This window comes from Salvelinus fontinalis, chromosome 25, assembly GCF_029448725.1.
Source record: "Salvelinus fontinalis isolate EN_2023a chromosome 25, ASM2944872v1, whole genome shotgun sequence".
In the NCBI taxonomy this organism is placed as follows: domain Eukaryota; kingdom Metazoa; phylum Chordata; class Actinopteri; order Salmoniformes; family Salmonidae; genus Salvelinus; species Salvelinus fontinalis.
In genome coordinates this window covers 14,912,248-14,932,530 of record NC_074689.1, presented here as the reverse complement: position 1 = coordinate 14,932,530, position 20,283 = coordinate 14,912,248, and the positions used below count along the sequence as shown (strand labels likewise).

The 20,283-nt window shown below is 50.1% G+C and overlaps 1 protein-coding gene across 4 annotated transcripts in view; it reads left to right on the top strand.

Annotated features, from left to right (window-relative positions):
- The window catches only part of LOC129822870 (matrix metalloproteinase-16-like), an 80,680-nt gene that overhangs the window by 37,852 nt on the left and 22,545 nt on the right, over positions 1–20,283 (top strand). For all 4 annotated transcript variants that reach the window (XM_055881349.1, XM_055881351.1, XM_055881350.1 and 1 more), the window contains 2 exons: positions 17,928–18,089; positions 19,855–20,072. In XM_055881349.1, coding sequence (XP_055737324.1) covers positions 17,928–18,089; positions 19,855–20,072 — 380 coding nt within the window. The remainder of the gene's footprint in view (positions 1–17,927; positions 18,090–19,854; positions 20,073–20,283) is intronic.

The following is a 20,283-nucleotide window of genomic DNA, read 5'->3' as shown; positions in this document are numbered from 1 at the left end:
TGAGGAGGCTAGGGTACTGTACTGTACTGAGGGAACTGAGGAGGCTAGGGTACTGTACTGAGGGAACTGAGGAGGCCAGGTCACTGTACTGTACTGAGGGAACTGAGGAGGCTAGGGTACTGTACTGTACTGATGGAACTGAGGAGGCTAGGGTACTGTACTGTACTGAGGGAACTGAGGAGGCTAGGGTACTGTACTGTACTGAGGGAACTGAGGAGGCTAGGGTACTGTACTGTACTGAGGGAACTGAGGAGGCTAGGGTACTGTACTGTACTGAGGGAACTGAGGAGGCTAGGGTACTGTACTGTACTGAGGGAATCTGAGGAGGCTAGGGTACTGTACTGTACTGAGGGAACTGAGGAGGCTAGGGTACTGTACTGTACTGAGGGAACTGAGGAGGCTAGGGTACTGTACTGAGGGAACTGAGGAGGCCAGGGCACTGTACTGTACTGAGGGAACTGAGGAGGCTAGGGTACTGTACTGTACTGATGGAACTGAGGAGGCTAGGGTACTGTACTGTACTGAGGGAACTGAGGAGTCTAGGGTACTGTACTGTACTGAGGGAACTGAGGAGGCTAGGGTACTGTACTGAGGGAACTGAGGAGGCTAGGGTACTGTACTGTACTGAGGGAACTGAGGAGGCTAGGGTACTGTACTGTACTGAGGGAACTGAGGAGGCTAGGGTACTGTACTGTACTGAGGGAACTGAGGAGGCTAGGGTACTGTACTGTACTGAGGGAACTGAGGAGGCTAGGGTACTGTACTGTACTGAGGGAACTGAGGAGGCTAGGGTACTGTACTGAGGGAACTGAGGAGGCCAGGGCACTGTACTGTACTGAGGGAACTGAGGAGGCTAGGGTACTGTACTGAGGGAACTGAGGAGGCTAGGGTACTGTACTGTACTGAGGGAACTGAGGAGGCCAGGGTACTGTGCTGTACTGAGGGAACTGAGGAGGCTAGGGTACTGTACTGTACTGAGGGAACTGAGGAGGCTAGGGTACTGTACTGTACTGAGGGAACTGAGGAGGCTAGGGTACTGTACTGTACTGAGGGAACTGAGGAGGCTAGGGTACTATACTGAGGGAACTGAGGAGGCTAGGGTACTGTACTGTACCGAGGGAACTGAGGAGGCCAGGGTACTGTACTGAGGGAACTGAGGAGGCTAGGGTACTATACTGTACCGAGGGAACTGAGGAGGCCAGGGTACTGTACTGAGGGAACTGAGGAGGCTAGGGTACTATACTGTACTGAGGAGGCTATGGTACTGTACTGAGGGAACTGAGGAGGCTAGGGTACTGTACTGAGGGAACTGAGGAGGCTAGGGTATTGTAGTGTACTGAGGGATCTGAGGAGGCTAGGGTACTGTACTGTACTGAGGGAACTGAGGAGGCTAGGGTACTGTACTGAGGGAACAGAGGAGGCTAGGGTACTGTACTATACTGAGGGAACTGAGGAGGCTAGGGTACTGTACTGAGGGAACTGAGGAGGCTAGGGTACTGTACTGTACTGAGGGAACTGAGGAGGCCAGGGTACTGTGCTGTACTGAGGGAACTGAGGAGGCTAGGGTACTGTACTGTACTGAGGGAACTGAGGAGGCTAGGGTACTGTACTGTACTGAGGGAACTGAGGAGGCTAGGGTACTGTACTGTTCTGAGGGAACTGAGGAGGCTAGGGTACTATACTGAGGGAACTGAGGAGGCTAGGGTACTGTACTGTACCGAGGGAACTGAGGAGGCCAGGGTACTGTACTGAGGGAACTGAGGAGGCTAGGGTACTATACTGTACCGAGGGAACTGAGGAGGCCAGGGTACTGTACTGAGGGAACTGAGGAGGCTAGGGTACTATACTGTACTGAAGAGGCTATGGTACTGTACTGAGGGAACTGAGGAGGCTAGGGTACTGTACTGAGGGAACTGAGGAGGCTAGGGTACTGTAGTGTACTGAGGGATCTGAGGAGGCTAGGGTACTGTACTGTACTGAGGGAACTGAGGAGGCTAGGGTACTGTACTGAGGGAACAGAGGAGGCTAGGGTACTGTACTATACTGAGGGAACTGAGGAGGCTAGGGTACTGTACTGAGGGAACTGAGGAGGCTAGGGTACTGTACTGAGGGAACTGAGGAGGCTAGGGTACTGTACTGAGGGAACAGAGGAGGCTAGGGTACTGTACTGTACTGAGGGAACTGAGGAGGCCAGGGTACTGTACTGTACTGAGGGAACTGAGGAGGCTAGGGTACTGTACTGTACTGAGGGAACTGAGGAGGCCAGGTTACTGTACTGTACTGAAGGAACTGAGGAGGCCAGGGTACTGTACTTTACTGAGGGAACTGAGGAGGCTAGGGTACTGTACTGTACTGAGGGAACTGAGGAGGCTAGGGTACTGTACTGAGGGAACTGAGGAGGCTAGGGTACTGTATTGAGGGAACTGAGGAGGCCAGGGTACTGTACTGTACTGAGGGAACTGAGGAGGCTAGGGTACTGTACTGAGGGAACTGAGGAGGCTAGGGTACTATACTGTACTGAGGAGGCTATGGTACTGTACTGAGGGAACTGAGGAGGCTAGGGTACTGTACTGTACTGAGGGAACTGAGGAGGCTAGGGTACTGTACTGTACTGAGGGAACTGAGGAGGCTAGGTTACTATACTGTACTGAGGGAACTGAGGAGGCTAGGGTACTGTACTGAGGGAACTGAGGAGGCTAGGGTACTCTACTGTACTGAAGGAACTGAGGAGGCCAGGGTACTGTACTTTACTGAGGGAACTGAGGAGGCTAGGGTACTGTACTGTACTGAGGGAACTGAGGAGGCTAGGGTACTGTACTGTACTGAGGGAACTGAGAAGGCTAGGGTACTGTACTGTACTGAGGGAACTGAGGAGGCTAGGGTACTGTACTGTACTGAGGGAACTGAGGAGGCTAGGGTACTGTACTGAGGGAACTGAGGAGGCTAGGGTACTGTACTGTACTGAGGGATCTGAGGAGGCTAGGGTACTGTACTGAGGGAACTAAGGAGGCCAGGGTACTGTACTGTACTGAGGGAACTGAGGAGGCCAGGGTACTGTACTGTACTGAGGGAACTGAGGAGGCTAGGGTACTGTACTGTACTGAGGGAACTGAGGAGGCTAGGGTACTGTACTGAGGGAACTGAGGAGGCTAGGGTACTGTACTGTACTGAGGGAACTGAGGAGGCTAGGGTACTGTACTGTACTGAGGGAACTGAGGAGGCTAGGGTACTGTACTGTACTGAGGGAACTGAGGAGGCTAGGGTACTATACTGAGGGAACTGAGGAGGCTAGGGTACTGTACTGTACTGAGGGAACTGAGGAGGCTAGGGTACTGTACTGTACTGAGGGAACTGAGGAGGCTAGGGTACTGTACTGAGGGAACTGAGGAGGCCAGGGCACTGTACTGTACTGAGGGAACTGAGGAGGCTAGGGTACTGTACTGTACTGAGGGAACTGAGGAGGCTAGGGTACTGTACTGTACTGAGGGAACTGAGGAGGCTAGGGTACTATACTGAGGGAACTGAGGAGGCTAGGGTACTGTACTGTACCGAGGGAACTGAGGAGGCCAGGGTACTGTACTGAGGGAACTGAGGAGGCTAGGGTACTATACTGAGGGAACTGAGGAGGCTAGGGTACTGTACTGTACTGAGGGAACTGAGGAGGCCAGGGTACTGTGCTGTACTGAGGGAACTGAGGAGGCTAGGGTACTGTACTGTACTGAGGGAACTGAGGAGGCTAGGGTACTGTACTGTACTGAGGGAACTGAGGAGGCTAGGGTACTGTACTGTACTGAGGGAACTGAGGAGGCTAGGGTACTGTACTGAGGGAACAGAGGAGGCTAGGGTACTGTACTATACTGAGGGAACTGAGGAGGCTAGGGTACTGTACTGAGGGAACTGAGGAGGCTAGGGTACTGTACTGTACTGAGGGAACTGAGGAGGCCAGGGTACTGTGCTGTACTGAGGGAACTGAGGAGGCTAGGGTACTGTACTGTACTGAGGGAACTGAGGAGGCTAGGGTACTGTACTGTACTGAGGGAACTGAGGAGGCTAGGGTACTGTACTGTTCTGAGGGAACTGAGGAGGCTAGGGTACTATACTGAGGGAACTGAGGAGGCTAGGGTACTGTACTGTACCGAGGGAACTGAGGAGGCCAGGGTACTGTACTGAGGGAACTGAGGAGGCTAGGGTACTATACTGTACCGAGGGAACTGAGGAGGCCAGGGTACTGTACTGAGGGAACTGAGGAGGCTAGGGTACTATACTGTACTGAGGAGGCTATGGTACTGTACTGAGGGAACTGAGGAGGCTAGGGTACTGTACTGAGGGAACTGAGGAGGCTAGGGTACTGTAGTGTACTGAGGGATCTGAGGAGGCTAGGGTACTGTACTGTACTGAGGGAACTGAGGAGGCTAGGGTACTGTACTGAGGGAACAGAGGAGGCTAGGGTACTGTACTATACTGAGGGAACTGAGGAGGCTAGGGTACTGTACTGAGGGAACTGAGGAGGCTAGGGTACTGTACTGAGGGAACTGAGGAGGCTAGGGTACTGTACTGAGGGAACAGAGGAGGCTAGGGTACTGTACTGTACTGAGGGAACTGAGGAGGCCAGGGTACTGTACTGTACTGAGGGAACTGAGGAGGCTAGGGTACTGTACTGTACTGAGGGAACTGAGGAGGCCAGGGTACTGTACTGTACTGAAGGAACTGAGGAGGCCAGGGTACTGTACTTTACTGAGGGAACTGAGGAGGCTAGGGTACTGTACTGTACTGAGGGAACTGAGGAGGCCAGGGTACTGTACTGAGGGAACTGAGGAGGCTAGGGTACTGTATTGAGGGAACTGAGGAGGCCAGGGTACTGTACTGTACTGAGGGAACTGAGGAGGCTAGGGTACTGTACTGAGGGAACTGAGGAGGCTAGGGTACTATACTGTACTGAGGAGGCTATGGTACTGTACTGAGGGAACTGAGGAGGCTAGGGTACTGTACTGTACTGAGGGAACTGAGGAGGCTAGGGTACTGTACTGTACTGAGGGAACTGAGGAGGCTAGGTTACTATACTGTACTGAGGGAACTGAGGAGGCTAGGGTACTGTACTGAGGGAACTGAGGAGGCTAGGGTACTCTACTGTACTGAAGGAACTGAGGAGGCCAGGGTACTGTACTTTACTGAGGGAACTGAGGAGGCTAGGGTACTGTACTGTACTGAGGGAACTGAGGAGGCTAGGGTACTGTACTGTACTGAGGGAACTGAGAAGGCTAGGGTACTGTACTGTACTGAGGGAACTGAGGAGGCTAGGGTACTGTACTGTACTGAGGGAACTGAGGAGGCTAGGGTACTGTACTGAGGGAACTGAGGAGGCTAGGGTACTGTACTGTACTGAGGGATCTGAGGAGGCTAGGGTACTGTACTGAGGGAACTAAGGAGGCCAGGGTACTGTACTGTACTGAGGGAACTGAGGAGGCCAGGGTACTGTACTGTACTGAGGGAACTGAGGAGGCTAGGGTACTGTACTGTACTGAGGGAACTGAGGAGGCTAGGGTACTGTACTGAGGGAACTGAGGAGGCTAGGGTACTGTACTGTACTGAGGGAACTGAGGAGGCTAGGGTACTGTACTGTACTGAGGGAACTGAGGAGGCTAGGGTACTGTACTGTACTGAGGGAACTGAGGAGGCTAGGGTACTATACTGAGGGAACTGAGGAGGCTAGGGTACTGTACTGTACTGAGGGAACTGAGGAGGCTAGGGTACTGTACTGTACTGAGGGAACTGAGGAGGCTAGGGTACTGTACTGAGGGAACTGAGGAGGCCAGGGCACTGTACTGTACTGAGGGAACTGAGGAGGCTAGGGTACTGTACTGTACTGAGGGAACTGAGGAGGCTAGGGTACTGTACTGTACTGAGGGAACTGAGGAGGCTAGGGTACTATACTGAGGGAACTGAGGAGGCTAGGGTACTGTACTGTACCGAGGGAACTGAGGAGGCCAGGGTACTGTACTGAGGGAACTGAGGAGGCTAGGGTACTATACTGTACCGAGGGAACTGAGGAGGCCAGGGTACTGTACTGAGGGAACTGAGGAGGCTAGGGTACTATACTGTACTGAGGAGGCTATGGTACTGTACTGAGGGAACTGAGGAGGCTAGGGTACTGTACTGAGGGAACTGAGGAGGCTAGGGTATTGTAGTGTACTGAGGGATCTTAGGAGGCTAGGGTACTGTACTGTACTGAGGGAACTGAGGAGGCTAGGGTACTGTACTGAGGGAACAGAGGAGGCTAGGGTACTGTACTATACTGAGGGAACTGAGGAGGCTAGGGTACTGTACTGAGGGAACTGAGGAGGCTAGGGTACTGTACTGTACTGAGGGAACTAAGGAGTTCAGGGTACTGTGCTGTACTGAGGGAACTGAGGAGGCTAGGGTACTGTACTGTACTGAGGGAACTGAGGAGGCTAGGGTACTGTACTGTACTGAGGGAACTGAGGAGGCTAGGGTACTGTACTGTTCTGAGGGAACTGAGGAGGCTAGGGTACTATACTGAGGGAACTGAGGAGGCTAGGGTACTGTACTGTACCGAGGGAACTGAGGAGGCCAGGGTACTGTACTGAGGGAACTGAGGAGGCTAGGGTACTATACTGTACCGAGGGAACTGAGGAGGCCAGGGTACTGTACTGAGGGAACTGAGGAGGCTAGGGTACTATCCTGTACTGAGGAGGCTATGGTACTGTACTGAGGGAACTGAGGAGGCTAGGGTACTGTACTGAGGGAACTGAGGAGGCTAGGGTACTGTAGTGTACTGAGGGATCTGAGGAGGCTAGGGTACTGTACTGTACTGAGGGAACTGAGGAGGCTAGGGTACTGTACTGAGGGAACAGAGGAGGCTAGGGTACTGTACTATACTGAGGGAACTGAGGAGGCTAGGGTACTGTACTGAGGGAACTGAGGAGGCTAGGGTACTGTACTGAGGGAACTGAGGAGGCTAGGGTACTGTACTGAGGGAACAGAGGAGGCTAGGGTACTGTACTGTACTGAGGGAACTGAGGAGGCCAGGGTACTGTACTGTACTGAGGGAACTGAGGAGGCTAGGGTACTGTACTGTACTGAGGGAACTGAGGAGGCCAGGGTACTGTACTGTACTGAAGGAACTGAGGAGGCCAGGGTACTGTACTTTACTGAGGGAACTGAGGAGGCTAGGGTACTGTACTGTACTGAGGGAACTGAGGAGGCCAGGGTACTGTACTGAGGGAACTGAGGAGGCTAGGGTACTGTATTGAGGGAACTGAGGAGGCCAGGGTACTGTACTGTACTGAGGGAACTGAGGAGGCTAGGGTACTGTACTGAGGGAACTGAGGAGGCTAGGGTACTATACTGTACTGAGGAGGCTATGGTACTGTACTGAGGGAACTGAGGAGGCTAGGGTACTGTACTGTACTGAGGGAACTGAGGAGGCTAGGGTACTGTACTGTACTGAGGGAACTGAGGAGGCTAGGTTACTATACTGTACTGAGGGAACTGAGGAGGCTAGGGTACTGTACTGAGGGAACTGAGGAGGCTAGGGTACTCTACTGTACTGAAGGAACTGAGGAGGCCAGGGTACTGTACTTTACTGAGGGAACTGAGGAGGCTAGGGTACTGTACTGTACTGAGGGAATTGAGGAGGCTAGGGTACTGTACTGTACTGAGGGAACTGAGAAGGCTAGGGTACTGTACTGTACTGAGGGAACTGAGGAGGCTAGGGTACTGTACTGTACTGAGGGAACTGAGGAGGCTAGGGTACTGTACTGAGGGAACTGAGGAGGCTAGGGTACTGTACTGTACTGAGGGATCTGAGGAGGCTAGGGTACTGTACTGAGGGAACTAAGGAGGCCAGGGTACTGTACTGTACTGAGGGAACTGAGGAGGCCAGGGTACTGTACTGTACTGAGGGAACTGAGGAGGCTAGGGTACTGTACTGTACTGAGGGAACTGAGGAGGCTAGGGTACTGTACTGAGGGAACTGAGGAGGCTAGGGTACTGTACTGTACTGAGGGAACTGAGGAGGCTAGGGTACTGTACTGTACTGAGGGAACTGAGGAGGCTAGGGTACTGTACTGTACTGAGGGAACTGAGGAGGCTAGGGTACTGTACTGTTCTGAGGGAACTGAGGAGGCTAGGGTACTATACTGAGGGAACTGAGGAGGCTAGGGTACTGTACTGTACCGAGGGAACTGAGGAGGCCAGGGTACTGTACTGAGGGAACTGAGGAGGCTAGGGTACTATACTGTACCGAGGGAACTGAGGAGGCCAGGGTACTGTACTGAGGGAACTGAGGAGGCTAGGGTACTATCCTGTACTGAGGAGGCTATGGTACTGTACTGAGGGAACTGAGGAGGCTAGGGTACTGTACTGAGGGAACTGAGGAGGCTAGGGTACTGTAGTGTACTGAGGGATCTGAGGAGGCTAGGGTACTGTACTGTACTGAGGGAACTGAGGAGGCTAGGGTACTGTACTGAGGGAACAGAGGAGGCTAGGGTACTGTACTATACTGAGGGAACTGAGGAGGCTAGGGTACTGTACTGAGGGAACTGAGGAGGCTAGGGTACTGTACTGAGGGAACTGAGGAGGCTAGGGTACTGTACTGAGGGAACAGAGGAGGCTAGGGTACTGTACTGTACTGAGGGAACTGAGGAGGCCAGGGTACTGTACTGTACTGAGGGAACTGAGGAGGCTAGGGTACTGTACTGTACTGAGGGAACTGAGGAGGCCAGGGTACTGTACTGTACTGAAGGAACTGAGGAGGCCAGGGTACTGTACTTTACTGAGGGAACTGAGGAGGCTAGGGTACTGTACTGTACTGAGGGAACTGAGGAGGCCAGGGTACTGTACTGAGGGAACTGAGGAGGCTAGGGTACTGTATTGAGGGAACTGAGGAGGCCAGGGTACTGTACTGTACTGAGGGAACTGAGGAGGCTAGGGTACTGTACTGAGGGAACTGAGGAGGCTAGGGTACTATACTGTACTGAGGAGGCTATGGTACTGTACTGAGGGAACTGAGGAGGCTAGGGTACTGTACTGTACTGAGGGAACTGAGGAGGCTAGGGTACTGTACTGTACTGAGGGAACTGAGGAGGCTAGGTTACTATACTGTACTGAGGGAACTGAGGAGGCTAGGGTACTGTACTGAGGGAACTGAGGAGGCTAGGGTACTCTACTGTACTGAAGGAACTGAGGAGGCCAGGGTACTGTACTTTACTGAGGGAACTGAGGAGGCTAGGGTACTGTACTGTACTGAGGGAACTGAGGAGGCTAGGGTACTGTACTGTACTGAGGGGCTGAGAAGGCTAGGGTACTGTACTGTACTGAGGGAACTGAGGAGGCTAGGGTACTGTACTGTACTGAGGGAACTGAGGAGGCTAGGGTACTGTACTGAGGGAACTGAGGAGGCTAGGGTACTGTACTGTACTGAGGGATCTGAGGAGGCTAGGGTACTGTACTGAGGGAACTAAGGAGGCCAGGGTACTGTACTGTACTGAGGGAACTGAGGAGGCCAGGGTACTGTACTGTACTGAGGGAACTGAGGAGGCTAGGGTACTGTACTGTACTGAGGGAACTGAGGAGGCTAGGGTACTGTACTGAGGGAACTGAGGAGGCTAGGGTACTGTACTGTACTGAGGGAACTGAGGAGGCTAGGGTACTGTACTGTACTGAGGGAACTGAGGAGGCTAGGGTACTGTACTGTACTGAGGGAACTGAGGAGGCTAGGGTACTATACTGAGGGAACTGAGGAGGCTAGGGTACTGTACTGTACTGAGGGAACTGAGGAGGCTAGGGTACTGTACTGTACTGAGGGAACTGAGGAGGCTAGGGTACTGTACTGAGGGAACTGAGGAGGCCAGGGCACTGTACTGTACTGAGGGAACTGAGGAGGCTAGGGTACTGTACTGTACTGAGGGAACTGAGGAGGCTAGGGTACTGTACTGTACTGAGGGAACTGAGGAGGCTAGGGTACTGTACTGTACTGAGGGAACTGAGGAGGCTAGGGTACTATACTGAGGGAACTGAGGAGGCTAGGGTACTGTACTGTACTGAGGGAACTGAGGAGGCTAGGGTACTGTACTGAGGGAACTGAGGAGGCTAGGGTACTGTACTGTACTGAGGGAAAAGCAAACAAATACATGAACTAGCAGACAAAATAATTAGAAGAACTTGATTTTGAATGATTTTTCCAAATGTTTGTATAGCAATGAATCTATGCAGTGAGAAAGAACTTGATTTGTTTTATTAACACAGTGTGTGGCATAGAGAGAGAGAAAGAGAGAGAGAGGAGAGCGAGAGAGCGAGATAAGAGAGAGAGGAGAGAGATATAGAAGAGAGAAAAATAAGAGAGAGACAGAGAGAGAGACAGAGACAGAGACAGAGAGAGAGAGAGAGAGAGAGAGAGAGAGAGAGAGAGAGAGACAGAGAGACAGAGAGAGAGAGACAGAGAGAGAGAGACAGAGAGAGAGAGAGACAGAGAGAGAGACAGAGAGAGAGACAGAGAGAGAGACAGAGAGAAAGCTAGCACCATTCTCTACCCCACCAGGCTGCCTCTAGAAATAGACGCTCACCCACTGACACTAGCACTAGCTGCCATGTGGGTGGCATCAGCCTCTTCCGCCCTCACACACACACGCACGCACACACGCACACACAGACCTCATCTCACGTGCCTCTTTCTGCCACAGCACTTCAGGCAGGGAGCCGGAAGTCAAACTTATAACCTCCCCATCAAGGCCATTAATTAAACAACCTCCATACACAGCCACTTCCCCTTTTTCCTTTCCTGTCTCCTCTTTCAGCTCTTTTGTAGAGGAGATAGATTCATTCAACACAATTGTGTTTTAACAGGAGATCACCGATAAGGTTTTGCGAAAGGGAATTGCGCTGAGAATCGCATTTTTCCGTTTTTTGTGTGATATACATTTTAAAGTGAATAATCGGAGTCTCAGCGTAATTCTGTAAGCATGGAATTTCCCCAAAGCAGAGAGCACAGGTATGCAGAATGGGGCCGGACAGAGTGAGAGAGAGTGTAAATCAGAGAGATAGAGAGATAATATTGTGGCAGGGTGCTTTAGTTTGGCTGCAGCCATAATGGCCAGTCTGTCTGTTCACACCCAAAAACCAGGCCAGGCGCAGCAAAAGAAACAGACCTTGAGCCCTGCTGGAAACAGCGCAGGCAGGGGCACCAAGCTCCCAGACTACTCCTGGAATCTCAGCACTCAGCTACTCCTTCCCTCCCTTTTCTCCCTCCCTCGCCTTGCTCTCGTTCACTCTTTTCCTCTTCAGGTTTGCCTCTCCAGTTCGTGTGCGCGACATGTTATTGACAATGGACTGAAGTGGCGCTGCTGTCAAAATATTGGGAATCGCTGTTTTCCTTGTATTTCTTCAGCCTCTTTCTCATCTTTCTTCCGTTCCGTTCCGTTCCGTCTCTCTCCTCTCCCATTTCCTCTTCCTCCTCCCACTCACCTCCAGTCCTTTAGTACCACAACCAGTTGCTCGCACACACGCACGCCGGCGCACGCACTCACACCTCTCGGACGGCCGCTCTACTTTTTAGGGGCCTCGACCCAGGGAATGCTGGGTAGGAGGAAGACAATGGGAACATTTAGCTCCTCCAGGGACAAAGGAAGTGCTTATTCTCAGTGCTAAGACTCGGGCGTAAACAACAACAGCAACAGCAAGCATGCAATAATAACACAGTTGTCAACACAAGTGTCAGGCCTTGAGTGGGGGAAGGCTGATGGGCGGCAGATCAGTCTTTCCTTGGGGAGCTCTGCTGGAGATGGGAGTGTTGTACTACATCGTTGGTAATTATATGGCATGTGGATGATGCAGTTCAATTGTTGTTGTTTGAGTTCCGACAGAAGATGCAGTGTCAGCCTTTTAATATCGTACAAACTCTCTTTCTCCCTCTCACTCCCTGTCTCCCCACCTCTCTCTCTCCCTCCTCTCCCTGTCTCCCCACCTCTCTCTCTGCCTCCTCTCCCTGTCTCCCCACCTCTCTCTCTCCCTCCTCTCCCTCTCTCGCTTGCCCTTTCACAAACCCAGGATGAATTGAATGAGTAGAGAAATACAGAGCAACTGAAACAGCATTCATGACAAAAGCAATTATAAGCTTTATTTTGTTAAGTTAGGAGCAGAAAGAGAGAGGGAGAGAGAGTACAGTACAGTACGTAAAGAGGTAGAGCAGAGAAAGGTACAGTAAACCACGGTCAGATCCATTTGAATTTGTTTCTTGTCGAAGCAAAAGTTTATTGTGGTGAAATACTGTCGTGCCTCTCACTGTATGGGGGATAGGAGGTCGGAGTTACAACCACAGAAAGAGGCCAGCACTGCCATGCAGAGCAATATAACTCCTGTGTGTCGAGAGCCCGAGATCTAGTGGGAAAACAGAGGACTCAGAGTCAGTCTGTTGAGTAAGAAACACAGTCAGACTGAGTCACGTGCGTCCCCAGGAGCAGCCCTGCACTGTGCCATGTGCAGCTAGCCACGTCACCAATCAATTATGAAGAAAGGGCAGATCCAGTAGAGCTCCAGGTTCCTAATCACAGCTCTTGTTTATTTTGCTGCTGCTGTGATAGAGAGAGAGAGAGAGAGAGAGAGAGAGAGAGAGAGAGAGAGAGAGAGAGAGAGAGAGAGAGAGAGAGAGAGAGAGAGAGAGAGAGGGGGCAGAGAGAGAGAGGGGGGGGCAGAGAGATAGAGCGAGAGAGAGGGGGCAGAGAGAGAGAGAGAGAGAGAGAGATATGTTTATTTACTTTCCCTTTCAACTGCTTGCACGTTGTTACAACACTGTACATAGCCAATAATATAACCTTTGAAATGTCTTTATTCTTTTACATTTTTGCGAGTGTAATGTTTGTAATGTAATGTTTATTGTCTATTCCATTTGCTTTGGCAATGTAAACATATGTTTCCCATGTTAATAAAGCCCTTTGAATTGAATTCAATTGAGAGAGAGAGAAAGAGAGGGAGGGAGGGAGAGAGAGAGAGAGAGAGAGAGAGAGAGAGAGAGAGAGAGAGAGAGAGAGAGAGAGAGAGAGAGAGAGAGAGAGAGAGAGAGAGAGGGAGAGATATATATATATAGAGAGAGAGAGAGAGAGAGAGAGAGAGAGAGAGAGAGAGAGAGAGAGAGAGAGAGAGAGAAAGGGGGCAGAGAGAGAGAATAGAAAATGAGATGGTGATCATAAATCTCCTGTGTCTTCCTCTCCCTCCCTCCCTCCCACCATCCCTCCCTCCCTATCTCTTCTCTCTGTGCGAGAGGGTTAGCTTCCTCCCTGCCTCATTTATAACAGTATGACCTCCAGTGTCTGTTTAGTAGGAGAGGACTGTAGTGGCAGAGAGAGCAGAGGAGAGGGGAGGCGAGGCGAGGAGAAAGGGGGAAAGAGGGAAGGAGAGGGGAAAGGGGGAGAGAGGGAAGGAGAGGAGAGGAGAAATGGAGAGAGAGGGGCGGAGCGGAGAGGAGAAAGGGGGAGAGAGGGAAGGAGAGGAGAAAGGGGGAGGGAGAGGAGAAAGGGGGAGAGCGGGAAGGAGAGGAGAAAGGGGGAGAGATGAAAGGTAAAAGGGAGACATGGGGAGGAGAGGAGAGCTCCAGCAGGTTCCACAAGTGGCTCCCGGCATTACACCTAAAGCGGACATTGCCATCGGCTGCACATTAACAGAAATCCCATGCAGCCTTGTTTACGAGTTCTAACACTGGAATGAGAGATGTCATCTACCTCTATTAGGATGATAGAAACCCTCATTATTTAGTTTGATCATTTCTCTATTTGAGCGGCATTCTCTCTGTATAGCCTACACTTTCTCGTTCTGACTAATTAACAGAGTGGGATGGGTGTGGCTTTGTGACAATGGTCAAGAGCAGCTGCTCACTGATTTGACGGCTTCAATGAAATTCCACCTCCGACACGGCCAAAACATCCGTCTGCTATTGCTGGTTAACGCCGGATCTGATTTAATCCAGGCCTACATTGATTCCCAACTTTCACCTTGTTAATATTTAGCAACAGTGCTAAGAACCAGACAGCGCAAACAGCAAATGTCCCTGGAATCTGGCGGTAGAGAGGGACAGGAGAGCAAACAACAGTGGATAAAAGACTGGAACTATTAAAATATCAACAGCCAGTGTGAGACAGACTTTCTGCACAGAGACAAACGGAGACTTATTGAGAGATTATAGTGAGACATTTGAGAAATGATGCTGGTGGTGTGTGTGACTGTTGTCCTGGGACTTCTCTCAGTGGGCGGCTCCCAGGTGGCCCCATCAACCTCTGCGGATCTCCTGAGTTCACTAGAGCAGCGCAGCCTCAACCAGACTCTGGGTAACTCTGTGGCTTAGAGTTCAGAGCGTCCTTCTTGGGAGTTAATCCCTGTTGGTAACCAGAACAATCCACTTGACATCACCCAGTTCCATGATTTAAGAGGAACATGCTTCAGGATAATCTCTAACTTGACTCGCAAGCTTCACTGCTTGAACCCCTAATAATAATTAATGCCAAAAACAACAATGTGGTTTCTTGTAGCTTCTGTTACAATTGTTACAGGATTTTGTTTTTTAAGTTTCTAAATACCAGGGTCAACGGCATCATTGCATTTCGCTTTCCATGATGGGCATATGGACACATGGCAACGTCCGCTCACTGTTTTGCTGCACCCTAAATTAAAGCTTTGGTGATTAAGATCTGTTTCAAGGCGGTCTCAACTCTGTCCTCTGTTGGTTCACATGGGCCAGCTCAGGAGAACCACTTCCAACGATATCATCAGTCTCTCAGTGCCTCTCTCTCTCTCTCTCTCTCTCTCTCTCTCTCTCTCTCTCTCTCTCTCTCTCTCTCTCTCTCTCTCTCTCTCTCTCTCTCTCTCTCTCTCTCTCTGTTCACTTCTTTCTCTTTCTGTCCTGCTCTCTTTTTCTGTATCTTTCTCTGTCTCTGCCGTTTCTGCATTTTCTGTGCCGTTGATCAGGGAATGGATGGATGGAGGGGGAGGGAGAGAGTAGAAGGGAAACTTGTGCAGTGGGGACTCTCTTCTCCTCACCTCTCCTCTCTTCTCCTCACCTCTCCTCTCTTCCCCTCACCTCTCCTCTCTTCTCCTCACCTCTCCTCACCTCTCCTCTCTTCACCTCACCTCTCTTCTCCTCACCTCACCTCTCTTCTCCTCACCTCTCTTATCCCCACCTGTCCTCTCCTGTATTCTCCTCACCTCTCTTCTCCTCTCCTCACCTCTCCTGTATTCTCCTCACCCCTCCTCTCTTCTCCTCACCTCTCTTCTCCTCTGCTCTTCTCCTCACCTCTCTTCTCCTCACCTCTCTTATCCCCACCTGTCCTCTCCTGTATTCTCCTCACCTCTCTTCTCCTCTCCTGTATTCTCCTCACCTCTCTTCTCCTCTCCTGTATTCTCCTCACCTCTCTTATCCCCACCTGTCCTCTCCTGTATTCTCCTCACCTCTCCTCTCTTCTCCTCACCTCTCTTATCTCCACCTGTCCTCTCCTGTATTCTCCTCCCCTCTCTTCTCCTCTCCTCTCTTCTCCTCACCTCTCTTATCCCCACCTGTCCTCTCCTCTCTTCTCCTCACCTCTCTTATCCCCACCTGTCCTCTCCTGTATTCTCCTCACCTCTCCTCTCTTCTCCTCTCTTCTCCTCACCTCTCTTATCCCCACCTGTCCTCTCCTGTATTCTCCTCACCTCTCTTCTCCTCACCTCTCTTCTCCTCACCTCTCTTATCCCCACCTGTCCTCTCCTGTATTCTCCTCACCTCTCCTCTCTTCTCCTCACCTCTCTTATCCCCACCTGTCCTCTCCTGTATTCTCCTCACCTCTCTTCTCCTCTCCTCTCTTCTCCTCACCTCTCTTATCCCCACCTGTCCTCTCCTCTCTTCTCCTCATCTCTCTTATCCCCACCTGTCCTCTCCTGTATTCTCCTCACCTCTCCTCTCTTCTCCTCACCTCTCTTATCCCCACCTGTCCTCTCCTGTATTCTCCTCACCTCTCTTCTCCTCACCTCTCTTCTCCTCACCTCTCTTATCCCCACCTGTCCTCTCCTGTATTCTCCTCACCTCTCCTCTCTTCTACTCACCTCTCCTCTTCTCTCTTCTCTTCTCTTCTCTTCTGCTCTCCATCAGGGAAATAGATTGGAGTAGACATCTCGCGCTCTTCATTTGCATAGCAATATGCCCCAATTTCCCAAGTGATTCTTAAACCATTGGACTCTCTCTCTTCTCGTTCTCTCTCTCTATCATTATTTATCTCATTCACCCTCATTATATTCTTGCAAAAAATCTTTTCTGTGATTGTTAGCATTTTGCTCACATTTTCATTTTGGTGTCAGCTAAACCATAACAGTCATTTACATAAGAAAATACAGCTGGAATCATTTTTTACATGGCCTACTATAGCACTGTAGACACTACCCATTGGGCACAGACGTCAATTCGACTTCTATTCCACTTTGGTTCAAAATAATTTCATTGAAATGTAGTAGAAACAGTGTTGATTCAACCAGAGTGTGCCCAGTGGGTACTATATATTATTTTATACTGGCATCTCATTTATTTGCTGTATACACAAATCCAGACCCAGTCATTTGTGTGTTTGTCTATAGCAGCATACTTATTGAGAGAGCACATCTGGCCCGGAGTGGACTGTTACTGGATCTATTTTTCATGGTACACATTCCTCTGTAGATAAGTGCTTCATGTCAATGAGAACAGAATGAATAAACTATTGTCCTTTTGTCCATGCCGGGTGCTTCGGAAAGAGTGAGAGTGAGGGGTGAGTGAGAGGAAGAGGGAGGAAGAGAGAGGGAGACGGTAGGAGGAAGATATGGCGTGAGAGAGAGAGAGCGATAGACAGGGAGAGAAGAGAGGGGGAGACAAAACGTGGAAGAGAGAGGGAAACGGTAGGAGGGAGAGAGGGGGAGAGATAGAGAGAGCGGAAAGAGAGAGCGGAAAGAGAGAGACTAATTGATAATGTGGCTTTCCGACTGTTCTCTATTCATTCTGGGTTTTCTGGTTCCTGTCCTTCTCTGTCCCAGTTAGTGAATGACTCTAAATCTGCGTCCCAAATGTCATCATATTCCCTATGTAGTGCACTATATAGGGAATGGGGTGTCATTTGGGACGTACACTCTGACTGGGACATGGCTGGTTGCCACTGGAGCCTTCTGGGGTCAGAGTTCAACCCAGCGTAAAATCACCGGCTTACCCGCATAATTACAAAGGGGACCAGTGCTTCCCATGCTCTCACAGAGGGAAGACACTCCAGTTCATTTTGATCTGTGTGTGTGTGTGTGTGTGTGTGTGTGTGTGTGTGTGTGTGTGTGTGTGTGTGTGTGTGTGTGTGTGTGTGTGTGTGTGTGTGTGTGTGTGTGTGTGTGTGTGTGTGTGTGTGTGTGTGTTTGTGTTAGTGGTTCCCATCAGTGGTAGTGGTTGTTTTTACTGCATCATCATTTCATTTGGGGAATCAATGGTGGATCACACACACTCTCTCCGACCCTGCTCTGATCCTGCCGACCCTGCTTTGACCCTACTCTGACCCTGCTCGCCTCTCACACACATATCACTCATCTCTTTCTGTGTGTGCATATTTAGCGATTGTGGCTTTCTCGGGTGTATAGTAAAACTAAAAAATAAATTGCGCTGCAGATTATAATTCACACATCCTGTCCATTTGAAGTATGATGGTGCATTTACTCATAGGGATTGTATGTGTGCGAAAGGCAGATGTCACTCTTAGTCCTCTGATCTCTCTCTCTCTCTCTCTCTCTCTCTCTCTCTCTCTCTCTCTCTCTCTCTCTCTCTCTCTCTCTCTCTCTCTCTCTCTCTCTCTCTCTCTCTCTCTCTCTCTCTCTCTCTCTCTCTCTCTCTCTCTCTCTCTCTCTCTCTCTCTCTCTCTCTCTCTCTCTCTCTCTCTCTCTCTCTCTAGGTAATGATCTGTTCCTAGTGGCAGTCCATGAGCTGGGCCATGCCCTTGGTTTGGAACACTCCAACGATCCCACAGCCATCATGGCCCCCTTCTACCAGTACATGGACACAGAGAACTTCAAGCTGCCCCACGACGACCTCCAGGGCATCCAGAAGATCTACGGTAGTCTAGCCTTCCTCTTGTTTAATACAACCATCTGCTTATATCATCAGTGTGCTGCCGGAGGGAGGGAGGGAGGGGCAGACCTGGGTACATCATCAAACCTCTCCTCGTCCTTCCTTCTTTTACTGTTCTTCCTCCTCCTCCACCCTTTCATTGTCATTTTGGTCTTCAAGGGAAGTGGGCAGGACTCTTATAAAGCGGATGGGTCTTAACCTTTCCCCTCTTCCTCCTCCTAAAATCAGGGTTGTATTAACAACGTAACAACATGAGAGTTTGCCGTCGTAAGGGATAGCATCGAGCGCAGATTCTATTGATGTTTATGGTGTGTGTGTGGTTCATCTCTCCATCGTTCTCGCTATCATTATATAATTGCAAAGTGCTTTGCCCCCACTAATCCAGGGTCTATTTCAAGAGATTTAATTCAGTCAATGAATACAATCCCTGTGGTGCTCCCAGGAAGCAGCTGATCAGTTCACTGTACTGACTGACTGGCATGATGATGATGATGATGATACCTAGTGGAGTAGCACTGTAATCTGCTGATCCTATGGGCCTACAATCCCCGGGGATGATTGCCTAAGGTCATGTGTTCGTCCATGTATTCACTTGTTGGTTAGTTTGTCCATTCATTCATTTGTTTTTTGTTCATTCAGTCATTCACTCACTCACTAATGAATTTATTCACCCTCTCTTTCTCTATTTCCTAATGCTGTCACCTCTGTGTAATAGTCCTGTCACTGTTGTTGGCCCCAGCCTTGTTATCCGGCTGCATGATTGGCACCGGTCCTGTCCAAATGGGATTAATAATCATTTAATAACCCACAGCTATGGACAGACATCCATTATAGAATTTCAGCTGTTTATTTATATAAGCTAAATAAGTACACCAACACTGAACCCAAGCCGCTTAACATTCAATAATACTACTGAACTAATAATGTCAAAGAATCACAGTCAGTTCATTTAATAAGAACAAAGTTAGAAATGAGTCTGTTTGGATAGCAGGGCCAAGTCCCAAATGACACCCTATTCCCTGTAAAGTGCACTTCTTTTGACCAGAGCCATATGCACTATATCGGGAATAGGGTGTAATTTGTGATGCAGACTAGGTCTCGTCTCCTGTTAATGGCTGTAGTCTAGCTAGGTTAACATTGGACTGTAATTGACGTGTTAATGATGACAGCGTGTCACGCTGTGTTCCTCTGTTCTTTATTACCAATCTAAATGACTATTACATTTGCTAAGTCAATTACACCACCTCTCTGTAACAGGTAGTTAGAGAGGATTGAAGTGGAGTGTTTTGGTGGAACCCTGCGACACAAAGCTCCCAGGAGATTGACTTATGCGTGTCTGTGTCCTGTGTCTGTCGGCTATTGCGTTAGGACCAAAAGTTTCAGATACCCTTAGGTGCGCATCTCAAATGGCAACCTATTCCCTCGACAGTGCACTACTACTTTATAGAACCCTATGGACATAACGTAGAGAATAGGCTGCCATTTGGGACTCATTATGAAAGTACAATGCTGTGTGGACCCCACCCCACCTTCTAGCTCTGAGTCTACTGATGGCTACGTTATTGAGGGAAAATGTACTTTCTTTACCTGTGATATGTGGTTGTCCCACCTAGTTATCTGAAGATGAATGTACTGTAAGTTGTTCTGGGTAAGAGCATCTGCTAAATGACTCAAATGTACTGTAATCTTTTGATTGTTTTTGTTAATTTGTTTGTTTGTTTAGTAATATTCTTGATGTTGTTTTCATTCAGGTCCACCAGATAAGGTTCCCCAGCCGACCAAGCCTTTGCCAACAGCCCCCCCACACCGCTCACAACCCCCCTCGGACCCTCGCAAGCCTGACAGGCAGACGCGACCCCCCAGGATACCTACGGGGGACAAGCCCAGCCAGCCCAATGCCAAGCCTAACGTCTGTGATGGAGGCTTCAACACCCTGGCCATTCTGAGACGAGAGATGTTCGTGTTCAAGGTAGGAAGTCACTGTGTTTAACCATCCACTACTTCAACTACATTCAAAAGAACTACCTGAGTGGCAATTACCTTTGGGCATGTGAGAGTTTGCAACAACAACAAGAAAAACAACAACATCATGATGGCATACAACAAACACACCACATATGACCAACACAGCAACTTCACAGCAAGATAGCACAACATCAACACGTCATGTTCCTGGGTGT